This window comes from Bombus terrestris, chromosome 11, assembly GCF_910591885.1.
Source record: "Bombus terrestris chromosome 11, iyBomTerr1.2, whole genome shotgun sequence".
Taxonomy (NCBI): Eukaryota; Metazoa; Arthropoda; class Insecta; order Hymenoptera; family Apidae; genus Bombus; species Bombus terrestris.
This window is the reverse complement of record NC_063279.1, coordinates 11,570,258-11,589,160: the sequence shown is the minus strand read 5'-3', so window position 1 is coordinate 11,589,160 and position 18,903 is coordinate 11,570,258. Positions and strand designations below refer to the sequence as shown.

The following is an 18,903-nucleotide window of genomic DNA, read 5'->3' as shown; positions in this document are numbered from 1 at the left end:
ATGTTTAATGTGGACATAATTATCACCTCTAAGCAGCTGGCTTTCGATCCATCTTTCGAAAAATTTAAAGAAATCTTTTGCAGTATCCTGGATGAGCTATGCGAAGCAGTTAGAAATTTCGAAAAATTAGAAACTCAGCTTTATTTAGATTGGTCTGGCGAACAAGGTTTTTTAAAAGTATAAATTTCCCTTTATTATATTTTTATGATATATTTAATGTACGTGACTACGTACATATAAATTTAAAAATGCTTTCTAGCCACATATAGAGGAATCCAGAGTGCAAAAACTGAAGCAGGAAATCATTGACTTAGTCGATCAAGAAAAGCTTATTCCAGAACAGATATTAATGGAATTAAAAATGTAATTATAAATCACAGATACTCATTGCAAATTCTAATTTTCATCTTTATTATATATTAACTTATAATTTCTGTTTATATAGTATCTGATTATCCTGGCCAATCGCCACAATTAATCATGTGTTATTTGCTTTACTGCCTGTATCATTTATTTCTGTTTTCTATACTGGTGTATACAATGGTCACTGTCCGTTAATTTGTATTACTGTTAATAATATTTATTATTATATATTCGTATCCTTATTACAGATATGAATATTTATACAATGATGACGAGTATTATAAAGTGGAACGATTTACAAGAGACGAGAGCAAAAAGTTAGAGGATTACAACGAACCAATAAAACATTACCATAATCTCATGATGAACTTTCCTGTCGAAATTGAAAGGACAGCTTTCACTGGATTGTTCAAGGTATCTCGAAAAATATTCATCGAGACAATCGTCGACAACACTTGTCGAATAAAATGTCTTCTCATCGATACGCTCGTCAAGAGGTATCAAGATATGGCCAGGAAGTAAGTCTCAAATTACTTTAACCAACAACGATGAATCTATTCGCACTTCCACGATAAAACAATGGCAAACCCGGTTTAGTGTTACAGAACGATATCAAAGTATATCTGAACGTGCCCTGAGCACGCCCGCCAACACAATCGAACTTGTAGAGCTTAAAAACTTCATTAAGGTAAACAGAGAAGTTACTTTTAAGACTTTGGAGCAGAACCTCTACCAAATAATCGAACATATTTTGTTGTTGGCCGATTATCGTCTTCTAACTGACATCGAGATAATCACAAATAACGAAGTTTTTCAGTGGTACCACAAGGTACCACAAATTTTGGAAGAGAACGAAAGCATCGTTGCGATTAAGACGCTGGAGTTTCAGCACGCATTAAAAGGTGCTAATATCTTCTTCAAATTAGTCAAGTAACTTGACTAATAAGAAGAGAAAACACGTGCTCGAGGAAATTGACAATTATTGAAATTATTTCTTGTTTCAATAGTTAGGTATCTTAGGTTCGAGGAAGAATTGGAGTCTTACGCGAAACAGGTGGACGAGATTCAACATTGGGGAGATATAGGAGAAGTGTACAAATATCAGAAAAGGGCACAGACTTTAGAGAACCGACTGATCGCCGCCATGGAGAAGATCGATAAGTTTAACGAAGAAGAAGCATCGTTTGGCTGGGATATAACGCAATATCCACGTCGTAAACAGATCGCTGATCAACTGAAGCCCTTCAAACTACTCTTTGACGCAATTTGTGACTTTTTGACTAAGCAGGATAAGTGGTTAAACTCAATGATTGGTTCTTATAATCCGGAGGACATCGATAACGACGTAGGATACGCGTTCAGGTCGATATATTTGCTATGCAATCGTTATAATATTATCTACTTGTTAGAATATTTAGTGATCGAAACGAATTGACTTTCCTTATTTTCTGTTTCTATATTCATGTTTGTGAAAGTTCGAATAACTTATTATAATTAGAATTCAAATTATTCTCCTATATTCCTTAAGAATTATTTAGCAATAAAGATAAAACGTATATTTTTCCGACAAGTAATGGTTAATGAAAACTGTTTGCACGAACAGAACGATCTATAAGCTGGAGAGAAGTTTTCAAGAGCCAGCTTTGAGGCAGCTAGCAGCCAGTGTCCGGGAAAAAATCGAGGACTTCAGGGAATACATGCCGATCGTTTTTACGCTTGGTAATCCAGGATTAAAGGATCGCCATTGGGAGCAAATTTCGGAGATCATAAACATTCCGATAAAAGTCGATCCCGATTTAACATTGGCGAAGATTCTGGACATGAATTTAGGCATATACGTCAGCCAGTTCGAGAGCATCTCGGACAACGCGTCGAAGGAGGCAACTTTGGAAAGAGCCATGGATAAGATGGAGAAGGATTGGGCCGATTTATACTTTACGGTGAACCCTTTCAAGGATACTGGTACCTATGTCATCGCTGGTGTCGACGATATACAACTTCTTTTAGACGATCACATCATTAGGACAGTTACTATCAAGAATTCGCCGAACATAAAGCCCTTTGAAGCAAGGATCTTGTAAGAGAATTAATGAAAATCGACGTTAGAACTATTAGAGTATAGTAGTATTCATGATATACAAAATATTAGACAGATCCAAGCCTTTTTAACATATTCATTCACTTTTTGTGTGTCTACCTATTTTTCAACTAATACCTGTTGTAAAAAGTTTTTGGTTGTTACAGCCTATGAAACATAGATCGTCAACAGTTTTTAACATCTTGTTACGGATAATTGGAGTGTAAAATATTTTTACGAGCTATTATTTTTCCAAGCGATACTAGATATTGCGAGTATGATCGGAATTTAACGACCTAACGCTACAAAACAGGAGATGGGAGTACAAACTTCATTTGCTGCAAGATATTCTGGACCAATGGCTACGCGTGCAGGCGATCTGGATGTACCTGGAGCCGATCTTCACATCGCCGGATATACAGCAACAGATGCCAGAGGAAGGAAGAAAATTTTCCGCGGTGGATAAAACTTGGCGTGACATTATGAAGACCGTCCATGCGGATCCTCGCGTTTTCGTTGTCGTCGAAATCGATAAAATGTTGGAGCGGCTAAAGAAGAGCTACGGATTACTAGAAGACATTCAAAAGGGTCTGAATGATTACCTCGAAAGAAAACGACTCTTTTTCCCGAGATTCTTTTTCCTGTCTAACGACGAGTTACTGGAAATTCTCTCTGAAACTAAGGATCCGACTCGGTAATAAAAACTGCTATTAACACGATTCGGAAAAATTAATCAAATATACACGATTGTGTTATTGTTGAAATAAAATATTTTGAAATATTTATGACGATTTGTTTCAGTGTTCAGCCACATCTAAAGAAATGTTTCGAGGGAATACATAGATTACATTTTAACGAGGACCTCGAGGTGGTCGCTATGATATCGACAGAGGACGAAGAGGTTCGACTGATAGAGACGATATCCACAGCTGCTGCCAGAGGACAAGTAGAGAAATGGTTGGTCGAATTGGAAACGGTTATGCGAAAAAGTATACGAAATGAGGTGCTGCTAGCGATCCAGGCGTATCCTACTAAATCGAGGAAGATCTGGGTGCTGGAATGGCCAGGCCAAACGATTCTTTGCGTTGGTAAAACATACTGGACTCTACGTATAGAGGAATCGATGCCGTACGGTGTTCAAGGGATGAAGAGATACTTGGATCAATGTCAGGCAGAACTGAACGACATTATATCGTTAATCAGAGGCAAACTCTCGAAACAGAATCGTATCACTCTTGGTGATTATTCATGAGCTATACTTCTCAGTATAATTTTCTTAGTACAAAATATAATATATAGATTTACAATTGTAGAAGCTTTAGTTACGCTGGATGTCCATGGGAAAGACGTGCTTGCGTCGCTTTACCAGGAGAAAGTGATCAAGAATACCGATTTCAAATGGTTGTGTCACTTGCGTTACTATTGGCTGGTCAGGCAAACTTCCTACAAAATAAAGAAAAATCTTTTAATAGTAAGATTATCGTTAAAAATATTTATTTCAGGAAGAAAATATGTGGGCTTACATGATAAACTCACAGCAACGTTATGGTTACGAGTACCTTGGCAATTCTTCAAGATTAGTAATCACTCCCTTAACAGATAGATGTTATCGAACTCTATTCGGCGCTTTGAGCCTTCATCTAGGCGGTGCACCGGAGGGACCCGCCGGAACTGGTAAAACAGAGACAACGAAAGATCTCGCTAAAGCAGTAGCAAAACAGTGCGTCGTCTTTAATTGTTCCGAAGGCCTCGATTACCTCGCATTAGGAAAATTCTTCAAAGGATTAGCTTCTTGCGGCGCCTGGTCTTGTTTTGACGAATTCAATCGAATCGATCTCGAAGTGTTATCAGTAGTAGCGCAACAAATTTTAACGATTCAACGAGCGATAAACAGCGGCGCTGAGAAGATCGTATTCGAGGGCACGGAGATCTTTTTAGATCCAACGTGCGCCATTTTTATCACGATGAATCCGGGTTACGCGGGGAGATCAGAGTTGCCGGACAATCTAAAGGCATTGTTCCGTCCCGTGGCCATGATGGTGCCGGATTACGCGCTGATCGCCGAGAACACGCTATACTCCTATGGCTTTTATAACGGTAGACCTCTAGCTGTAAAAATCGTCACAGCTTACAGACTTTGCTCCGAGCAGTTGAGCAGTCAGCATCATTATGATTATGGTATGAGGGCAGTGAAATCTGTCCTCGTTGCAGCTGGCAATTTAAAGCTCAGGTACGAGAATCGAATGTGACGATTACTTTTAAAACTTTTGCGAAAAATTTCATTAAGAAAAATTCCGTCATATTTGATTTCCCGTAATCAAAGAAAATTTCGATCATTTATAATGTTTATTCATGCCCAAAATCATTTAAGATAAGATACTAATTCTTACACTATAACTTTTCTAATTCGGATTATAATTATTATGATTCTTGATCAGGTATCCTGACGAGTCTGAAGACATCCTCATGCTAAGAAGCATATTGGATGTTAACCTGCCAAAATTTTTGGTCCACGATTTGCCTCTTTTCGAGGGCATCGCTTCAGATTTGTTTCCCGGAGTCGTTCTTCCACCGCCAGATTATACTCACCTAAACGCGTGTACGATGGATGCGTGTGCCGCTGCTAATATTCAGTGTACTGATTTCTTTTTGGAGAAGATACAGCAGATCTATGAGATGATGATCGTTAGACACGGTTTCATGATCGTTGGTCTACCATTTGGAGGGAAAACCTCGGCTTATAGAATATTGGCCGATTGTCTTGGTTTGTTAGAGGAACGGAAGCTGATGGACGAACACCGGGTGGAGATAACCGTTATCAATCCAAAGGCGATCACCATGGGTCAATTATACGGTCAGTTCGACCCGGCCTCGCACGAATGGAGCGACGGCGTGCTCGCTGTCAGTTACAGAGCTTTCGCGACTTCCACCAACCTGAATAGGAAATGGTTGGTCTTCGATGGGCCGGTCGACGCCCTGTGGATCGAGAACATGAATACTGTCCTGGATGACAATAAAAAGCTCTGCCTGACCTCTGGGGAAATTATCCAGCTAGCGCCCACCACGAACTTAATTTTTGAGCCTATGGACTTGGAGGTAGCCTACTGAAATTTATCCTGTCCTCTTTACTTAAAGTGTTTTATCTATTTCTTTTGTAAGCTATAATATTTATGAGCGGCAGTGTATGATATTTATAGAGCGAAACAAATTTCTATTTAGTCTCTACTTCTCTAGCTTCGTTCATAAAAATTTAGGTTGGAACGAAAGCTCATAGTCTAATTATTACGATCGATATAGGTCGCGTCACCTGCCACAGTGTCAAGATGCGGTATGATTTACATGGAACCAATTAGTTTAGGTTGGAAACCAATTTTGCTCTCGTGGTTGAACACTTTACCATTGTCTTTCACGGAGCATCTTAAAAACCATTTGCACGAGATGTATATGAGGTTTTGTCCTCCACTCTTGCATCTGCTTCGTTGGGGAGTTAAGGTTCGAAAGATGTCATTTATAAATCAATTAAAATAAACTTGCTAATTTGCTAACATTATAAATTAACAAATTATCGTGTGAAGAGGCCCTGGTATTATTCTTATTTTCACGTGTTTTTAATTTTACCTTCAGGAATTAATAACAATGCAAGACGCTAATATGGTTAGGTCTGTGACATACTTATTCGATTGTTTCCTCGACGAGTACCATGACGAGAAGTACCTCCAAACTCTAACAGATCTAGATTTAAGGGCACAAGTGGAGGTACATAAATACTTACATTGTCAAGCCTTTTCTATCGAAGAAAGAGAAACTGACGAGTGTCAAGGGTGTTTCAGGGTTGCTTCTTCTTTTCTTGTATCTGGGCGTTGGGCGGCACGTTGATGGTGGACTCCCGTGAATGCTTCAGCGATCTCTTTAGAGCATTAACAGAGAGAGAATTCCCCGCCGATGTCAGAGAACGTTTCAATGTTTCCGAAGAAACCACCGATCCATCGAAACCATACGTAGTAAATTTACCAATGACAGGTTTGGTGTTCGATTATAAATACATCAAAGAAGGTAGAGGCAAATGGAGACCTTGGATGGATGATCTAAAAGACGTTCCAGTAATACCAAAGGACATACCAATGAATCAGATAATTGTCCCCACGATCGAAACTGTTCGTTACTTTCATCTGTTTAAACTGTTGATTTGTCATCAAAAACCTATCCTTTTGGTCGGTCCGACGGGTACCGGGAAATCAGTGTACATCATGGAATTTTTATTGAAGAAGAACAACCCAGAAATTTTCAAACCTCTTTTCGTAATATTCTCCGCACAGACTACTGCCAATCAAACCCAAGAGATCATCATGAACAAATTGGACAGACGAAAGAAGGGACTATATGGAGCTCCGCCAGGAAAGTATTGGGTTGTATTCGTGGACGATATCTCCATGCCACAGAAGGAAGAGTACGGAGCACAGCCACCTATAGAGTTGTTGAGGCAATGGCTGGACCATTGGACGTGGTACGATTTGAAGGAAGTGACGCCTATACAACTGGTGGACGTTCAGCTGGTTTGCGCGATGGGTCCTCCATCCAGCGGATTGGACGTCACGCTACGGTTCAAGAGACACTTTTTTACCCTGGGAATTTCCGAATTCTCCGATGACGTTCTCAACACCATCTTCTCTACCATCGTAACATGGCACTTTACGAACAAGGAATTTCCGGACTATTACTTTCCTAGTGTCGACTACATCGTGAGCGGAACCTTGGATGTTTATAAAGAAACTAGAGTGTATCTTCTACCGACTCCGGCCAAATGCCATTACTTGTTCAACTTACGAGATTTCTCCAGAGTGATTCAAGGAGTGCTACTGTGTACGCCTGAAAGTGTCACTAAACCTGTAAGTATTTATTTGCAGATAAATTTCTGTTTTATTCTATGATACGTTGTAGGGTTACGGAGAACGATCTTAAGCTTTTAAGTTCTAATGACATGATCTGTATGACTATTTATAGTCTTAGGTTTCTTCTACCGACCTTGGAACCTCGATATTCTAATGATATTAGCATAGTTACACATTTGCATTAATGTTAAGGTGACCCTAAATGTCCCTACTTTTATAACGTAAATGAAACTCAACTTTTTTAACAGCTTACAATCTTAATTGAGATTAGAGATAAATTTCTTTGTGTTTTGTTATCAACGTAATGATAACATAATGCTCCAAATAAATATATCCAATTTTGACGGTTACTATTCATAAATATGTATGAGAACTATATAATATTTCCTGACCGACATAATGTTTTAAGGCGAGTTTAAAGCGTCTCTGGGTACACGAAGTGTTACGCGTTTATGGTGATCGGTTGGTAGACGACCATGATATTAAGTGGCTCGTCGAGCAGATACGAAGGACCATGTTAGAATATATGGATGACAATCTGGACCATCTGTTTCAAGATTTACTTACTGCTAGATCTGGCACAGTACGTTTTCTTCTAATACGCAAGGTTTTTAAATATCAGCATCTCCATAATCTTCTTTAATCGTAATTAGGTGACAGAAGTAGAGCTTCGAAATCTGATTTATTGTGACTTCTACGACACATTGGCGGATAAAAAGCTATATTCCGAAGTGGAGGATTTAGACCACTTGGCAATCATAGCTGAAGAATATCTCGTTGAATATAATTCCATTTCGAGGACACCGATGAATCTCGTTCTTTTCAGGTTTTACTCGGTTGCGTATATTTTAAGTAAAAAATGATGAAAATTGAGGAGCTTCCTGAAAAAAGGGTTTATAGGACTAGTAATATTTATCATAGAAATATTACTTGCACTATTCGATTATCACCTATCTCTGTTATATTTTATATTTTGTTATATTTTATGTTCACTGTTATATTTTTTAAAACTAAATAACGTTAAATCATAATTCCCTTAGTTCACCATTTTTTCTTATAGATCCTTTTTCCAGATATCTCCGCAATTTTTCTATTTTATTTTGCCCTCTAGATTCGCCGTAGAACATCTATCAAAGATCTGTCGCATAATGATGCAGCCTCGAAGTCACGCGTTATTAATCGGAGTGGGCGGTTCGGGGCGCCAATCGTTAACGAAATTAGCAGCTCACATCTCAGATTACGAATTGTTTCAAGTGGAAATGTCTCAACAGTATGGTCTATACGAATGGCACGAAGACGTAAAAGACATTCTAAAAAAAAGCGCAGCCAGCGATCTGCACACAGCTTTCCTATTTTTGGATACACAAATTAAAGAAGAGACCTTTCTGGAAGACATTAGCAATCTTTTAAATTCCGGAGAAGTTCCTAACATATTTGCACCTGATGAAATATCTGATATTTGCGAGAAGATGCGAGTGATCGATCGTCAGAGAGACAGGTCCTTGCAGACAGACGGCAGCCCCGTGGCTTTGTTCAATTTCTTCGTACAAACTGTTCGCGAACACTTGCATATCGTGGTCACCATGTCGCCTATTGGTGACAATTTTCGTATCAGAATTCGAAAATTTCCGGCATTGGTGAATTGTTGCACGATAGATTGGCTGCAACCTTGGCCTGAGGACGCATTGCTCGCTGTGGCGACTAAATTCTTGGGCGAAATCGATCTAACGGAGAAGGAACGTGACGCCTGCATCGAGATGTGCCAATTCTTTCATATGTCCACGCAGGAGTTGACAAAGGAGTTCCTAAGGAAGTCAAAGAGGTACAACTACGTTACACCTACCTCGTACCTGGAGCTCATCAACACATTCAAGGACCTGCTGGCAAAAAAGAGGAAGGAAGCGCTCGATGGGAAAAAAAGGTACGAAGCTGGCTTGGAAAAGTTGGACAGTACTCACAGGCAAGTGGAGAAGATGCAAGAGATTTTAGTGGCGCTGCAACCGAAGCTCCTTGTCGCCGCTAAGGACGTGGAGGCCATGTTTCTCGATGTTCAAAGGGAAAGCGAGGAGGTAGCTGCCATGGAGCAAGTCGTCAAGAGGGACGAAGAGGCTGCCATGGTAAGGTGTTGCCGGCTTAAAGATCACAGTCACTCGATTTTATTTAGGAAGCTTCCGCCCTGTAAAGGCCACTCCACCTTTGTTCACGGTTTCTAATTACTCCCTCTCGAATTCCTTCCGTTATGCATCTTTGCGTTATGCTGATATTAGTGAGACCTTGGGGTATGAAAATACTAGAGAATAAAGTAAATGTACGTCCTTACTGATAATTGCAAGTAGTTTGAAGTATGTTTGTCTTTTATTCGCATATAGTTCCAGAAATCTACATATCTTTTAAATTTGAAATATTAGGACACAAATGTTAATTCCAGCGATGTTATTTAAGTAGCTTTCGCTCTGTAAAAAGGATTTCATGTTTTCTACGGTTTCTAATAACTTCTGCTGAAATTGCTTCCACAACGTATGCTCGCGCTCTGTTAATATTAATGAGATTTTGAAATACGAAAATTGTAGAGCTCGTAATAAAAATGACTTTCGTCCGGTATGTCGAATGCGTGGAACTCGGTACGTGTACGTAAATTCCTTTGTGGTATTTTTTAAAAGCAGAATGTTCGAATTTCTAGGTCGTCGCGAACGAAGCGAACGCCATTCGCGCAGAATGCGACGCCGATCTGCAAGAAGTGATGCCAATATTAAACGCGGCGAACGATGCCTTGAACACTCTGACTCCTCAGGATATTCAAATCGTGCGATCCATGAAACGACCGCCAGCCGGTGTTCGATTGGTGATGGAAGCAGTTTGCATTTTAAAGGTTCGATCTTCAACTTCAAACTAAACTCAATCTCCACAAAGATGTACTTATTCAAACCCTGCTTATCAAAAGAATAAAAACATGATCCATACAAATTCTATCCTATTAGGACGTGAAACCGGAGAAGGTTAAGACTCCAGATGGAGTTATAGATGATTATTGGAGGCCATCTCTTCGCATATTGAGCGACATGAAATTCCTCGAATCCTTATTAATGTTCGATAAGGACAACATTCCAGAAAGGATCATGACGAAGATCCGCACCACTATCTTAACAAATCCAAACTTCGATCCAGAACGGATCAGACAAGTTTCTACCGCCTGTGAAGGTCTCTGTAGATGGGTCTTCGCTCTGTCAGAGTACGACAAGGTGGCGAAGATTGTGGCGCCGAAGAAGCAAGCGCTGGCCTTGGCGGAGGCCGACTACAACGAGGCCATGAGGCAATTGAACTTGAAGAGAAGTCAGCTCCAAGAAGTGCGTGACAGGTTGGCGAAGCTGGAGGAGCTGTTGGCTGAACGAAGAGCGGAGTACCAGGCGATGACGGACGAAGTGAACGAGTGCGAGGCAAGATTAAGGAGGGCCAGGGAGTTGATTGGCGGCTTAGGGGGAGAGTACACCAGATGGTCCGATACTGCGAAGGAACTGGGCGAACGTTATTACAAGCTGACGGGAGACATTCTCATCGGCTCCGGGATCGTGGCCTATTTAGGAGTGTTCACCACTCAGTATAGACAGCAACAAATCGACAACTGGGTGCAGATTTGCACCGATTTGGAAGTAATTTGTACGAAGGACTATCAGCTTACTCAGATTCTAGGTGATCCTGTGTTGATACGGTCCTGGAATATTTTTGGTTTGCCCAGTGATTTGTTCTCGATAGATAACGCGATAATTGTTACGAATTCTCGACGATGGCCTCTGATGATCGATCCTCAAGGCCAGGCTAACAAATGGGTGAAGAATATGGAGAAGGAAAATAATATTCATGTTATTAGATTGTCGCAGAGTGATTATATGAGAGTGTTAGAAAATGCTATACAGTTTGGACAGCCAGTTCTGTTAGAGAATGTGGGCGAAGAGCTTGATGCTGCCTTGGAACCGCTCTTGATGAAACAAACATTTAGGTCTGGTGGCGCGGAATGTATCAAGGTTGGGGATTCTGTCATCGAGTACTCTGTCAATTTCCGGTAGATTTCATTCTAAATAAATAACATTTATCTATTAAAAAACAATTGCGACACTGTCTGTTTATACTGTTGAGTGGAATGAATTTTACTTATCTTTTTTTTTTACAGATTTTACATTACAACCAAATTACGCAATCCCCACTATTTACCGGAGGTAGCAGTTAAGGTAACGCTACTGAATTTCATGATCACACCGATAGGCCTGGAAGATCAGCTCCTCGGTATTGTGGTAGCCAAAGAAAGACCAGACTTGGAGTCTGAGAAGAATCAGCTAATCGTCCAAGGAGCCGCCAACAAGAAGTACATTAATGTTTTATTACATTTCTTCAATCTTCGCCAACGACTTTGTTTCGTAGGAAACTGAAGGAGATCGAAGACGAAATTCTGGAAGTTCTGTCGACAGCAGAAGGAAATATTCTCGAGGATGAAACAGCGATTAGTGTACTTAGTTCATCCAAGACTCTTTCTGATGAGATAGTCACGAAACAAACGGCAGCTGAGATTACGGAAAAGTCTATCGACGCTGCAAGATTGGAGTACACGCCCATAGCTGCTTACAGCACCGTTCTTTTCTTCACGATTGGTGACACACACTAAGCGTTTTACTGTATAAGTGCAATAAGGCAGATTCTATGGTTCAAAATAGGACGGAAATTGAGAATAATAAAATTGCGTTGGAAACTCCATTTTTGAAAAACTCAAGTTTGAACACTTGTAAAGTACAAATTTTATCACGTTGTTGACTATCAATCGTATTAAAGCGAATCGACTAGTATGATATTTTAAAGAAACTAGGTTTACTTAAAGTTTTATTTGAAAAAACATTTTACGTATACCGATGTAATATTTTGACTCGTAGAATCTCCTTGACTTCGTTTGTATGGCGAATTTAAATCCACTAGAGTGTTTTCGCAGATTCAAAAGAAAATTGAATTAATCTTAATGGAATAAAATTTTCTCTAGCTGTCCTGGCTAATATTGATCCGATGTATCAATACTCTTTGGCCTGGTTCGTGAATCTGTTCAATAGCACGATCGACAACACGGAACGGGTCGAAGACATTCAGCAACGACTGAAGGACCTCACGAAGCACTTCACCTACTCACTTTACGTGAACATATGTCGGTCGTTGTTCGAGAAGGACAAGCTTTTATTCTCGCTGCTGCTTTCGGTGAACCTGCTGAATAAGCAGGGACGACTCTCGATGCCTCAATGGATGTTTCTGTTGACCGGCGGCGTTGGCCTTGAGAATCCTTTCGCAAATCCCACGAAATGGCTACCCTCGAAATCCTGGGACGAGTTGTGTCGTTTGAATAATATTCTAGGGTTTATGGTACGATGAAACGTGGTACAGTAAGGCACTTATGTTCGAGATCTTAGTATTCCCGATTGGTCACAGTTCTAAAAAATAAATTCTTATTGTCCGAATTATATCGAACATTTTATCATGATCGACTCGTACTTCGTAGTTCGAATTCTGAGAGTATTCGTTATACTATTACCATTGAGTATAGTTATACATTTTCGTAACTAATTCGTTTCTCTTTCGTTTAGGGATTTCAAAACGCATTCGAGACAATGCTGAATGATTGGAAAGCCATCTTTGATCATATGGAGCCTCACACTTTAACGTTTCCCGCGCCTTACGACAAGCTCAACCCTTTCGAGAGAATAATCGTGCTGCGATGTATGCGTCCTGACAAAGTTGTGCCAGCCGTCCAGCAATTTGTAGAAGGTGAAAAATCTTCATGTAAAAATACGTCGCATCGTTGCTTACATATTTATCAAGAAGAATTCATGCACGCGATATTTTGAATATTTCGAAAACTATAATTCACGAATATTCATAACAATCGTACTTCATTACGCCGCGAACCAAAATTCAAAAAGTTTTATATAGCGTACAACACATCCCTAAATATATAATAAATAATTCAAATATTTTCGTGACTCGCTATATATAGAAAAATAGTAATATAAATGTAGATATATTAAAATAAAGATGAAGACAGAAATAAAGAAATGGTTTGGTATTACGCTATATCGAAGCTTCGTATTAAGGCGAACGATTTTCGATTAATTCGTGGTAGAACAACTGGGACAACAGTACATCGAGCCGCCGCCCTTCGACCTGGTATCGTCGTTCGCGGATTCATATTCCTGCAGTCCCCTCATATTCGTGTTAACGCCTGGCGCCGATCCTATGGCGGTTCTACTGAAATTCGCCGACGATCAAGGTTTCGGTACAAACCGATTGTTCTCCCTCTCTTTGGGTCAAGGACAAGGAGTTATCGCCGCCCAGCTAATCGACGAGGGAGTGAAAAATGGTACCTGGGTGGTTCTGCAGAACTGTCACCTTGCCAAGAGTTTTATGCCACATTTGGAAAAGGTATTACCGAATTGTTGACTGACCATCAAGCGGCAGAATGGTATGACGGAGCAAAAAATTTGAAAGGCGAGAGAGAAAAATCTTTTTCTAGATTTGTGAAAGCTTCACACCTGGAACTGTGCATCCAGATTTCCGATTATGGCTGACAAGTTATCCAGTGGAGCATTTTCCAGTTAGCGTCCTTCAGAATGGTGTGAAAATGACCAACGAGCCACCGAAAGGACTAAGAGCAAATATAATCAGATCTTTCTTACAGGTAATGTAAAAATAATTGTTCCGAATTTTATAAAATCTTCGGAAGCGTGCAACATTTTTAAAATCATATGTCAATACTTGATACTTCTTTCGTTCGTAAGGACCCAATATGCGATGAGGAATTCTTCGAAACTTGCAAGCAAAACGAGGCTTTCAAGAAGCTACTTTTTTCCTTGTGCTTTTTCCACGCGATTGTTCAAGAACGCAGGAAATTTGGGCCGATCGGTTGGAATAATCAATATGAATTCAACGAGACCGACCTACGGATCAGTGCGCTGCAATTGAGAATCTTCTTGGATCAGTACGATGACGTTCAGTTTACGGCCTTGAAATACTTAACAGGTATCGCATTAATTGTTAGACTTTGTTAAACTTGTTAATTGAGTGATTAAACTCTTTTTCTTTTTTCTTTTTAAAAGAACCCATCTAGGGCCAACATTGCACTATGTTCATCAACGAATTGTATTCTTGAATATCGTGTACTATTTTAGAAAATTCAATTCTCACTCAAAATTAATTTGTCTCGTAGGCGAATGTAATTATGGTGGCCGCGTGACGGACGAATGGGATAGGAGAACTTTAAATACGATTCTTGTCAAGTTTTATTGTATGGAAGTCATTGCACAGAAAAAACACCTATTCGATCCTAGTGGTATATACTATGTACCTGAAGTCAGTGATCATGACGAATTTCTTGAATATATTAGATCTTTTCCAATGGCCACTGCTCCTAGTGTCTTTGGGATGAACGACAATGCGGATATCATTAAGGATCAGCAGGAGACTACATCGATGTTGTCTTCCTTATTGGCAACGCAGGTGAGGTTAATATTATGAAACTTGATTTTCATATGGAAATTTGATTTCTTAATATTATATCTTGTTTCATCCTGCAGTCTATTCAGGATATTAAAGTAAGTGATGTTAAAACCAAATTCATTCAATCTGTAAATAATAAATATACACTGTTATTCTATTATTCATATAACTCATGCTTGCTTAGCTGAAAAAGTCGAAGAGAAAGGTAATACCACTTTGTTATGTGCACTTCGATTATTCTATGAATTTTCAAAGCGAAAAGTTATTAAATCATATTAAATGTATTGATTATTAAAGCACCATTTTCTGTTATTTATCGTAAGTCTGGAGATTCGTAGTCTGGTTTATGGTGGACACGATCTGTATCAAAAATATTCGCCACTTTCGTTGCGGAAAATCTCGGTTGTTGGTATCACGGGTCGGTCGTTATCATTATCTTCGTTCATTAATTTCGAGACAATTAAGGCGTGTACGCGGTCGCCTCGGCTCGCCTCGTGTTTCACAAAATATAATAGGGTTCCTTAAATGTATTCTGCGTGACGAATCGTGCGGACGACTAACGAGACCCTGTGTTGCTCCGTCCTCCAATTAGGACACGGGAGAAACGGAAACAGACGTAGGAAAATCACCCGACGAGATCGTCTACGGTGTAGCGTCTGATATTCTGTCAAAGTTGCCCGACGACTTCGATCTGGTGGATGCACTCGAGAAATATCCGACGTTATATAATCAAAGCATGAACACGGTGCTAGTCCAGGAAATGGGAAGATTCAACAAGCTTCTGCAAACGATCAGGAATAGCCTCATAAATGTTCAGAAGGCGATCAAAGGTAAACGGCTAAGCTTGTGACGGCCAGCCGGTGTCTATCGATTTTTCACGGCTTCGTGAACTTAATCTAAGGTCTGGTGATCATGAACCCGGACCTCGAGGAGGTCTACGTATCGATAATTACTGGAAAGATATCGAAGATGTGGATGAGGAACTCTTATCCGTCGTTGAAGCCGCTAGGCAGTTATATACAGGATTTCTTGAAGAGGCTCGCTTTTCTTCAGGTATCTGCACGTATATACCGCGCGAAACATCTTCGGCTATCTATCATAGCGATCTCATAATGGGAAATGTAATTACGTATATATTTTTAGGAAACATTTTCACGCGATGTTCGAAATTTTATGAATCTTTGAATATTCTTTCCAAGGCACTATTTATTTGTGCTATTTTGCTTTATAAATTGTTCCATTTGATAGATAGTCTGAGATTCTAGCAAAGTACTATAGAATGACTTGAGAAAATATTTGGTCACTCGCTGTACTAAAATTCTTTGAATATACTACATGTGTCACATTAAACTTCATGTAACTTTATTAGCGATGCAATGAGACATCACTGTCACCATTATGTTGTTAGAGTTTGAAAGAAATTCGAAAATATAGACATATATTAATATCCAATCTTAAAAGTTCTTTTTATAGTAAGTGCTCAAATACTTCTATACTTCTTTATGAAACTCTAGATTGAAGATATTTTAGCAAGAAGAAGTTTTCGTTTTAGGATATCAATAGTGATTCGATGGAAATAATACTTTCTTTTCGAGACTTTCTATATTATTTGTTTTTCGCTGCAGCTATGGTACGATGAAGGACCACCGACATCCTTCTGGATCTCTGGTTTCTACTTCACACAGGCGTTTCTCACCGGCGCACAACAGAACTACGCGAGGAAATATTCGATACCGATAGATTTGCTCGTCTACGACTTTGTCCCTTTGAAGGAAACTGTTTTCCCTGAACCACCAACCGATGGTGTTTACATTTACGGTCTATTCCTCGATGGAGCTCGTTTCAACATGAGCACGATGAAACTTGACGAATCATTGCCGAAAATTTTGTACGACGTCGTTCCCTACGTAAGTACGTTTTCTTACTTTTGACTTATTCATACTCAGATATCTTTAAAATCAAATCAAAAAGAAAACAATTTTGATTTTTCTTTGATATCTTATCGATATGCTAGTTACTATCTATCTCTTACACTGAGAAAGTCTCCGAAAGCGAATAAAAGAAACGATTCTTTTACTTTCATATTTTTCTATCTATTTGTTTTTCTTCAAAATCTCATTCTCTTGTTTCCTGTATTTTCTTCGCCAAGCAAGCGTACAATCGAATTCGTCCTACAATCTGTCGCGTTCGTTCCGGCAGATTTGGCTGATACCGATGAAAAAGGAAGATGTGGAGGAAAGATACACATATACCTGTCCAGTGTACAAAACCACGGAGAGAAAAGGTGTTCTGTCGACAACTGGCCACTCGACGAACTTCGTAATCGCCATATGGCTCCCGACGGACCATCCACCGGAGCATTGGATTCTGCGTGGCGTAGCCATGATCTGCCAATTGTCCGATTAAACCTATCGTCCCATTGGAATAACGATTATACTATCTTCCGTTTATGTATCATGCAGCCGTATATCTCGTCGCCCATCGGCATACTTGTCCTTATCGATGATATAATTGAATTTGGTGTTCAATTCCGACGAAACGATCAGAAGCATCGTACGTTAATTCGATTCTCGAAGAGGGCCCGTCGATCGAGTCGTTTTCTCGCTTATCGTCCTCCTTATCGCGATAAAAATAGTCGGATCGAAGGCAGAAACTTTATTCAACGTTGTTCATTTTATCGCTTTATCGATCACCCTCAGAAACAATCGGTCCATCTTTCGAAATTTCGTTCTCCGGCACGTTGTTCATGGCGGAAACTAGTGGACGTTCTTAAAATCCGTAATCAAAATCCGAGCTGTTTTTCCCAGTGGAGTGTCGTTTTGGGAACGTTCCGCACGTAAGCGAGGCACTACAACAGGTGGCGATACATCCGGGTCACAGGCTCTCCACTTCGCCTCTTGCCTGCCGATCAATCGACCGTCCAACGTCTTTGTAAAAATCTTCAAACGAGTTCTAAAAAGTCAATCGCTTGACGCAGATCAGACGAGGGGACCTACGGTAACGTAACATAAAAAAAGCACAGGAAAGGAATGCAAAAAAGGGAAGAGAAAAAATCAAACGAAGAAAGAGATCGGTCTGGACGCAGGTGAGACAAGGTAGAGATATAACAAGGCTGATTTTCGATATACAGTTCGACAAACCGGCGAGAGCGTATCCGCCGCAAAATCGAGATTCCTATGCAAACGGCTATCGTAAATATTGCAAGCGGTATCAAGAGCCTCGCAGAGCCAGGTGCAGGAGAGATTTCGAAGGCAGCGTACGTCCGCAGGAGATAGCAGGGTTGGTGACGACGAGGAAAAGCAGTAGAGCCGGCTACAGGGCGGAGAAACATATAGAGAGAAACATAAAGAGACAGATAGAGAGAAAGGGAAAGAGAGAGGATGAAAAACAGTAGGATGAGGAGTAACCAGAAGGGTGGGAAGAGAGAGGCGAGCACACGGGGTATATTCAGAGAGCAACGGGAGGCAGGTCGGTTCGGGGGGTGGCTAGTGGGTGGCTTCAGGGGTTGGTGGCGGCACCCTGTCTACCCGGACTGAGATCGCCGGAGGCTCGTTGCCTAGCGACCTCGTATTGATCTCTCCCCGTATCTCGGCTTTTCCCCTTTCCCACGTGATTCTCTCCTCCCCCTTTCGCTTCTCTCTCCCATACTTCCCCTCGCCGTTTGCCTAACCCTCTCTTCGCGCGGATCCCTTCATCGCGTTCCTGTCTTCGTTTCTTTTTCTCTCTCCTTCCCTCGGCTCCTTTTTTGTCCTCTCTGTATCCCTCCGGTCTCCTTTTCCTTCCTGCTCGGGCTCAACTTTTTTTTCCTTTTCTGCTTTCTTTCGTTCTTTCTTTTTCTCCACTGGTTTCTTCTTCGTTTCGCCTTCGTTATATAGGTTCCTTCTGTTTGCGTGTTTCGAGTGCTCTCAGCTTCTCCCTGGACCACGGGGAGAGAGAGAGAGGGAGAGAAAAAGAAATAGAAAGAAAGAGGGAGAGAAAGAGAAACGATGTCGGTAGCATTGGTCGACGGTCGAGGTGACGACATTAGGATCGAATGATTATTCGATGAAAATC

General features: G+C 40.4%; 1 protein-coding gene across 1 annotated transcript; it reads left to right on the top strand.

The window, feature by feature from the left end:
- The first annotated feature begins 1,370 nt into the window (after positions 1 to 1,370).
- Positions 1,371 to 17,490, top strand: LOC100644855 (dynein axonemal heavy chain 7). Its single transcript, XM_048409924.1, has 29 exons — positions 1,371 to 1,725; positions 1,967 to 2,440; positions 2,754 to 3,134; positions 3,242 to 3,678; positions 3,754 to 3,869; positions 3,943 to 4,670; positions 4,879 to 5,536; positions 5,738 to 5,932; positions 6,065 to 6,196; positions 6,271 to 7,326; positions 7,739 to 7,916; positions 7,990 to 8,155; positions 8,441 to 9,446; positions 10,010 to 10,198; positions 10,308 to 11,386; positions 11,495 to 11,686; positions 11,743 to 11,969; positions 12,350 to 12,720; positions 12,942 to 13,122; positions 13,478 to 13,776; positions 13,868 to 14,032; positions 14,133 to 14,373; positions 14,561 to 14,850; positions 14,928 to 14,945; positions 15,035 to 15,055; positions 15,443 to 15,680; positions 15,752 to 15,903; positions 16,476 to 16,757; positions 17,050 to 17,490. Exons 1-29 carry the CDS (start codon positions 1,508 to 1,510, stop codon positions 17,254 to 17,256), a joined length of 9,897 nt encoding a protein of 3,298 aa, XP_048265881.1. The 5' UTR covers positions 1,371 to 1,507; the 3' UTR covers positions 17,257 to 17,490.
- Positions 17,491 to 18,903: the final 1,413 nt, after the last annotated feature.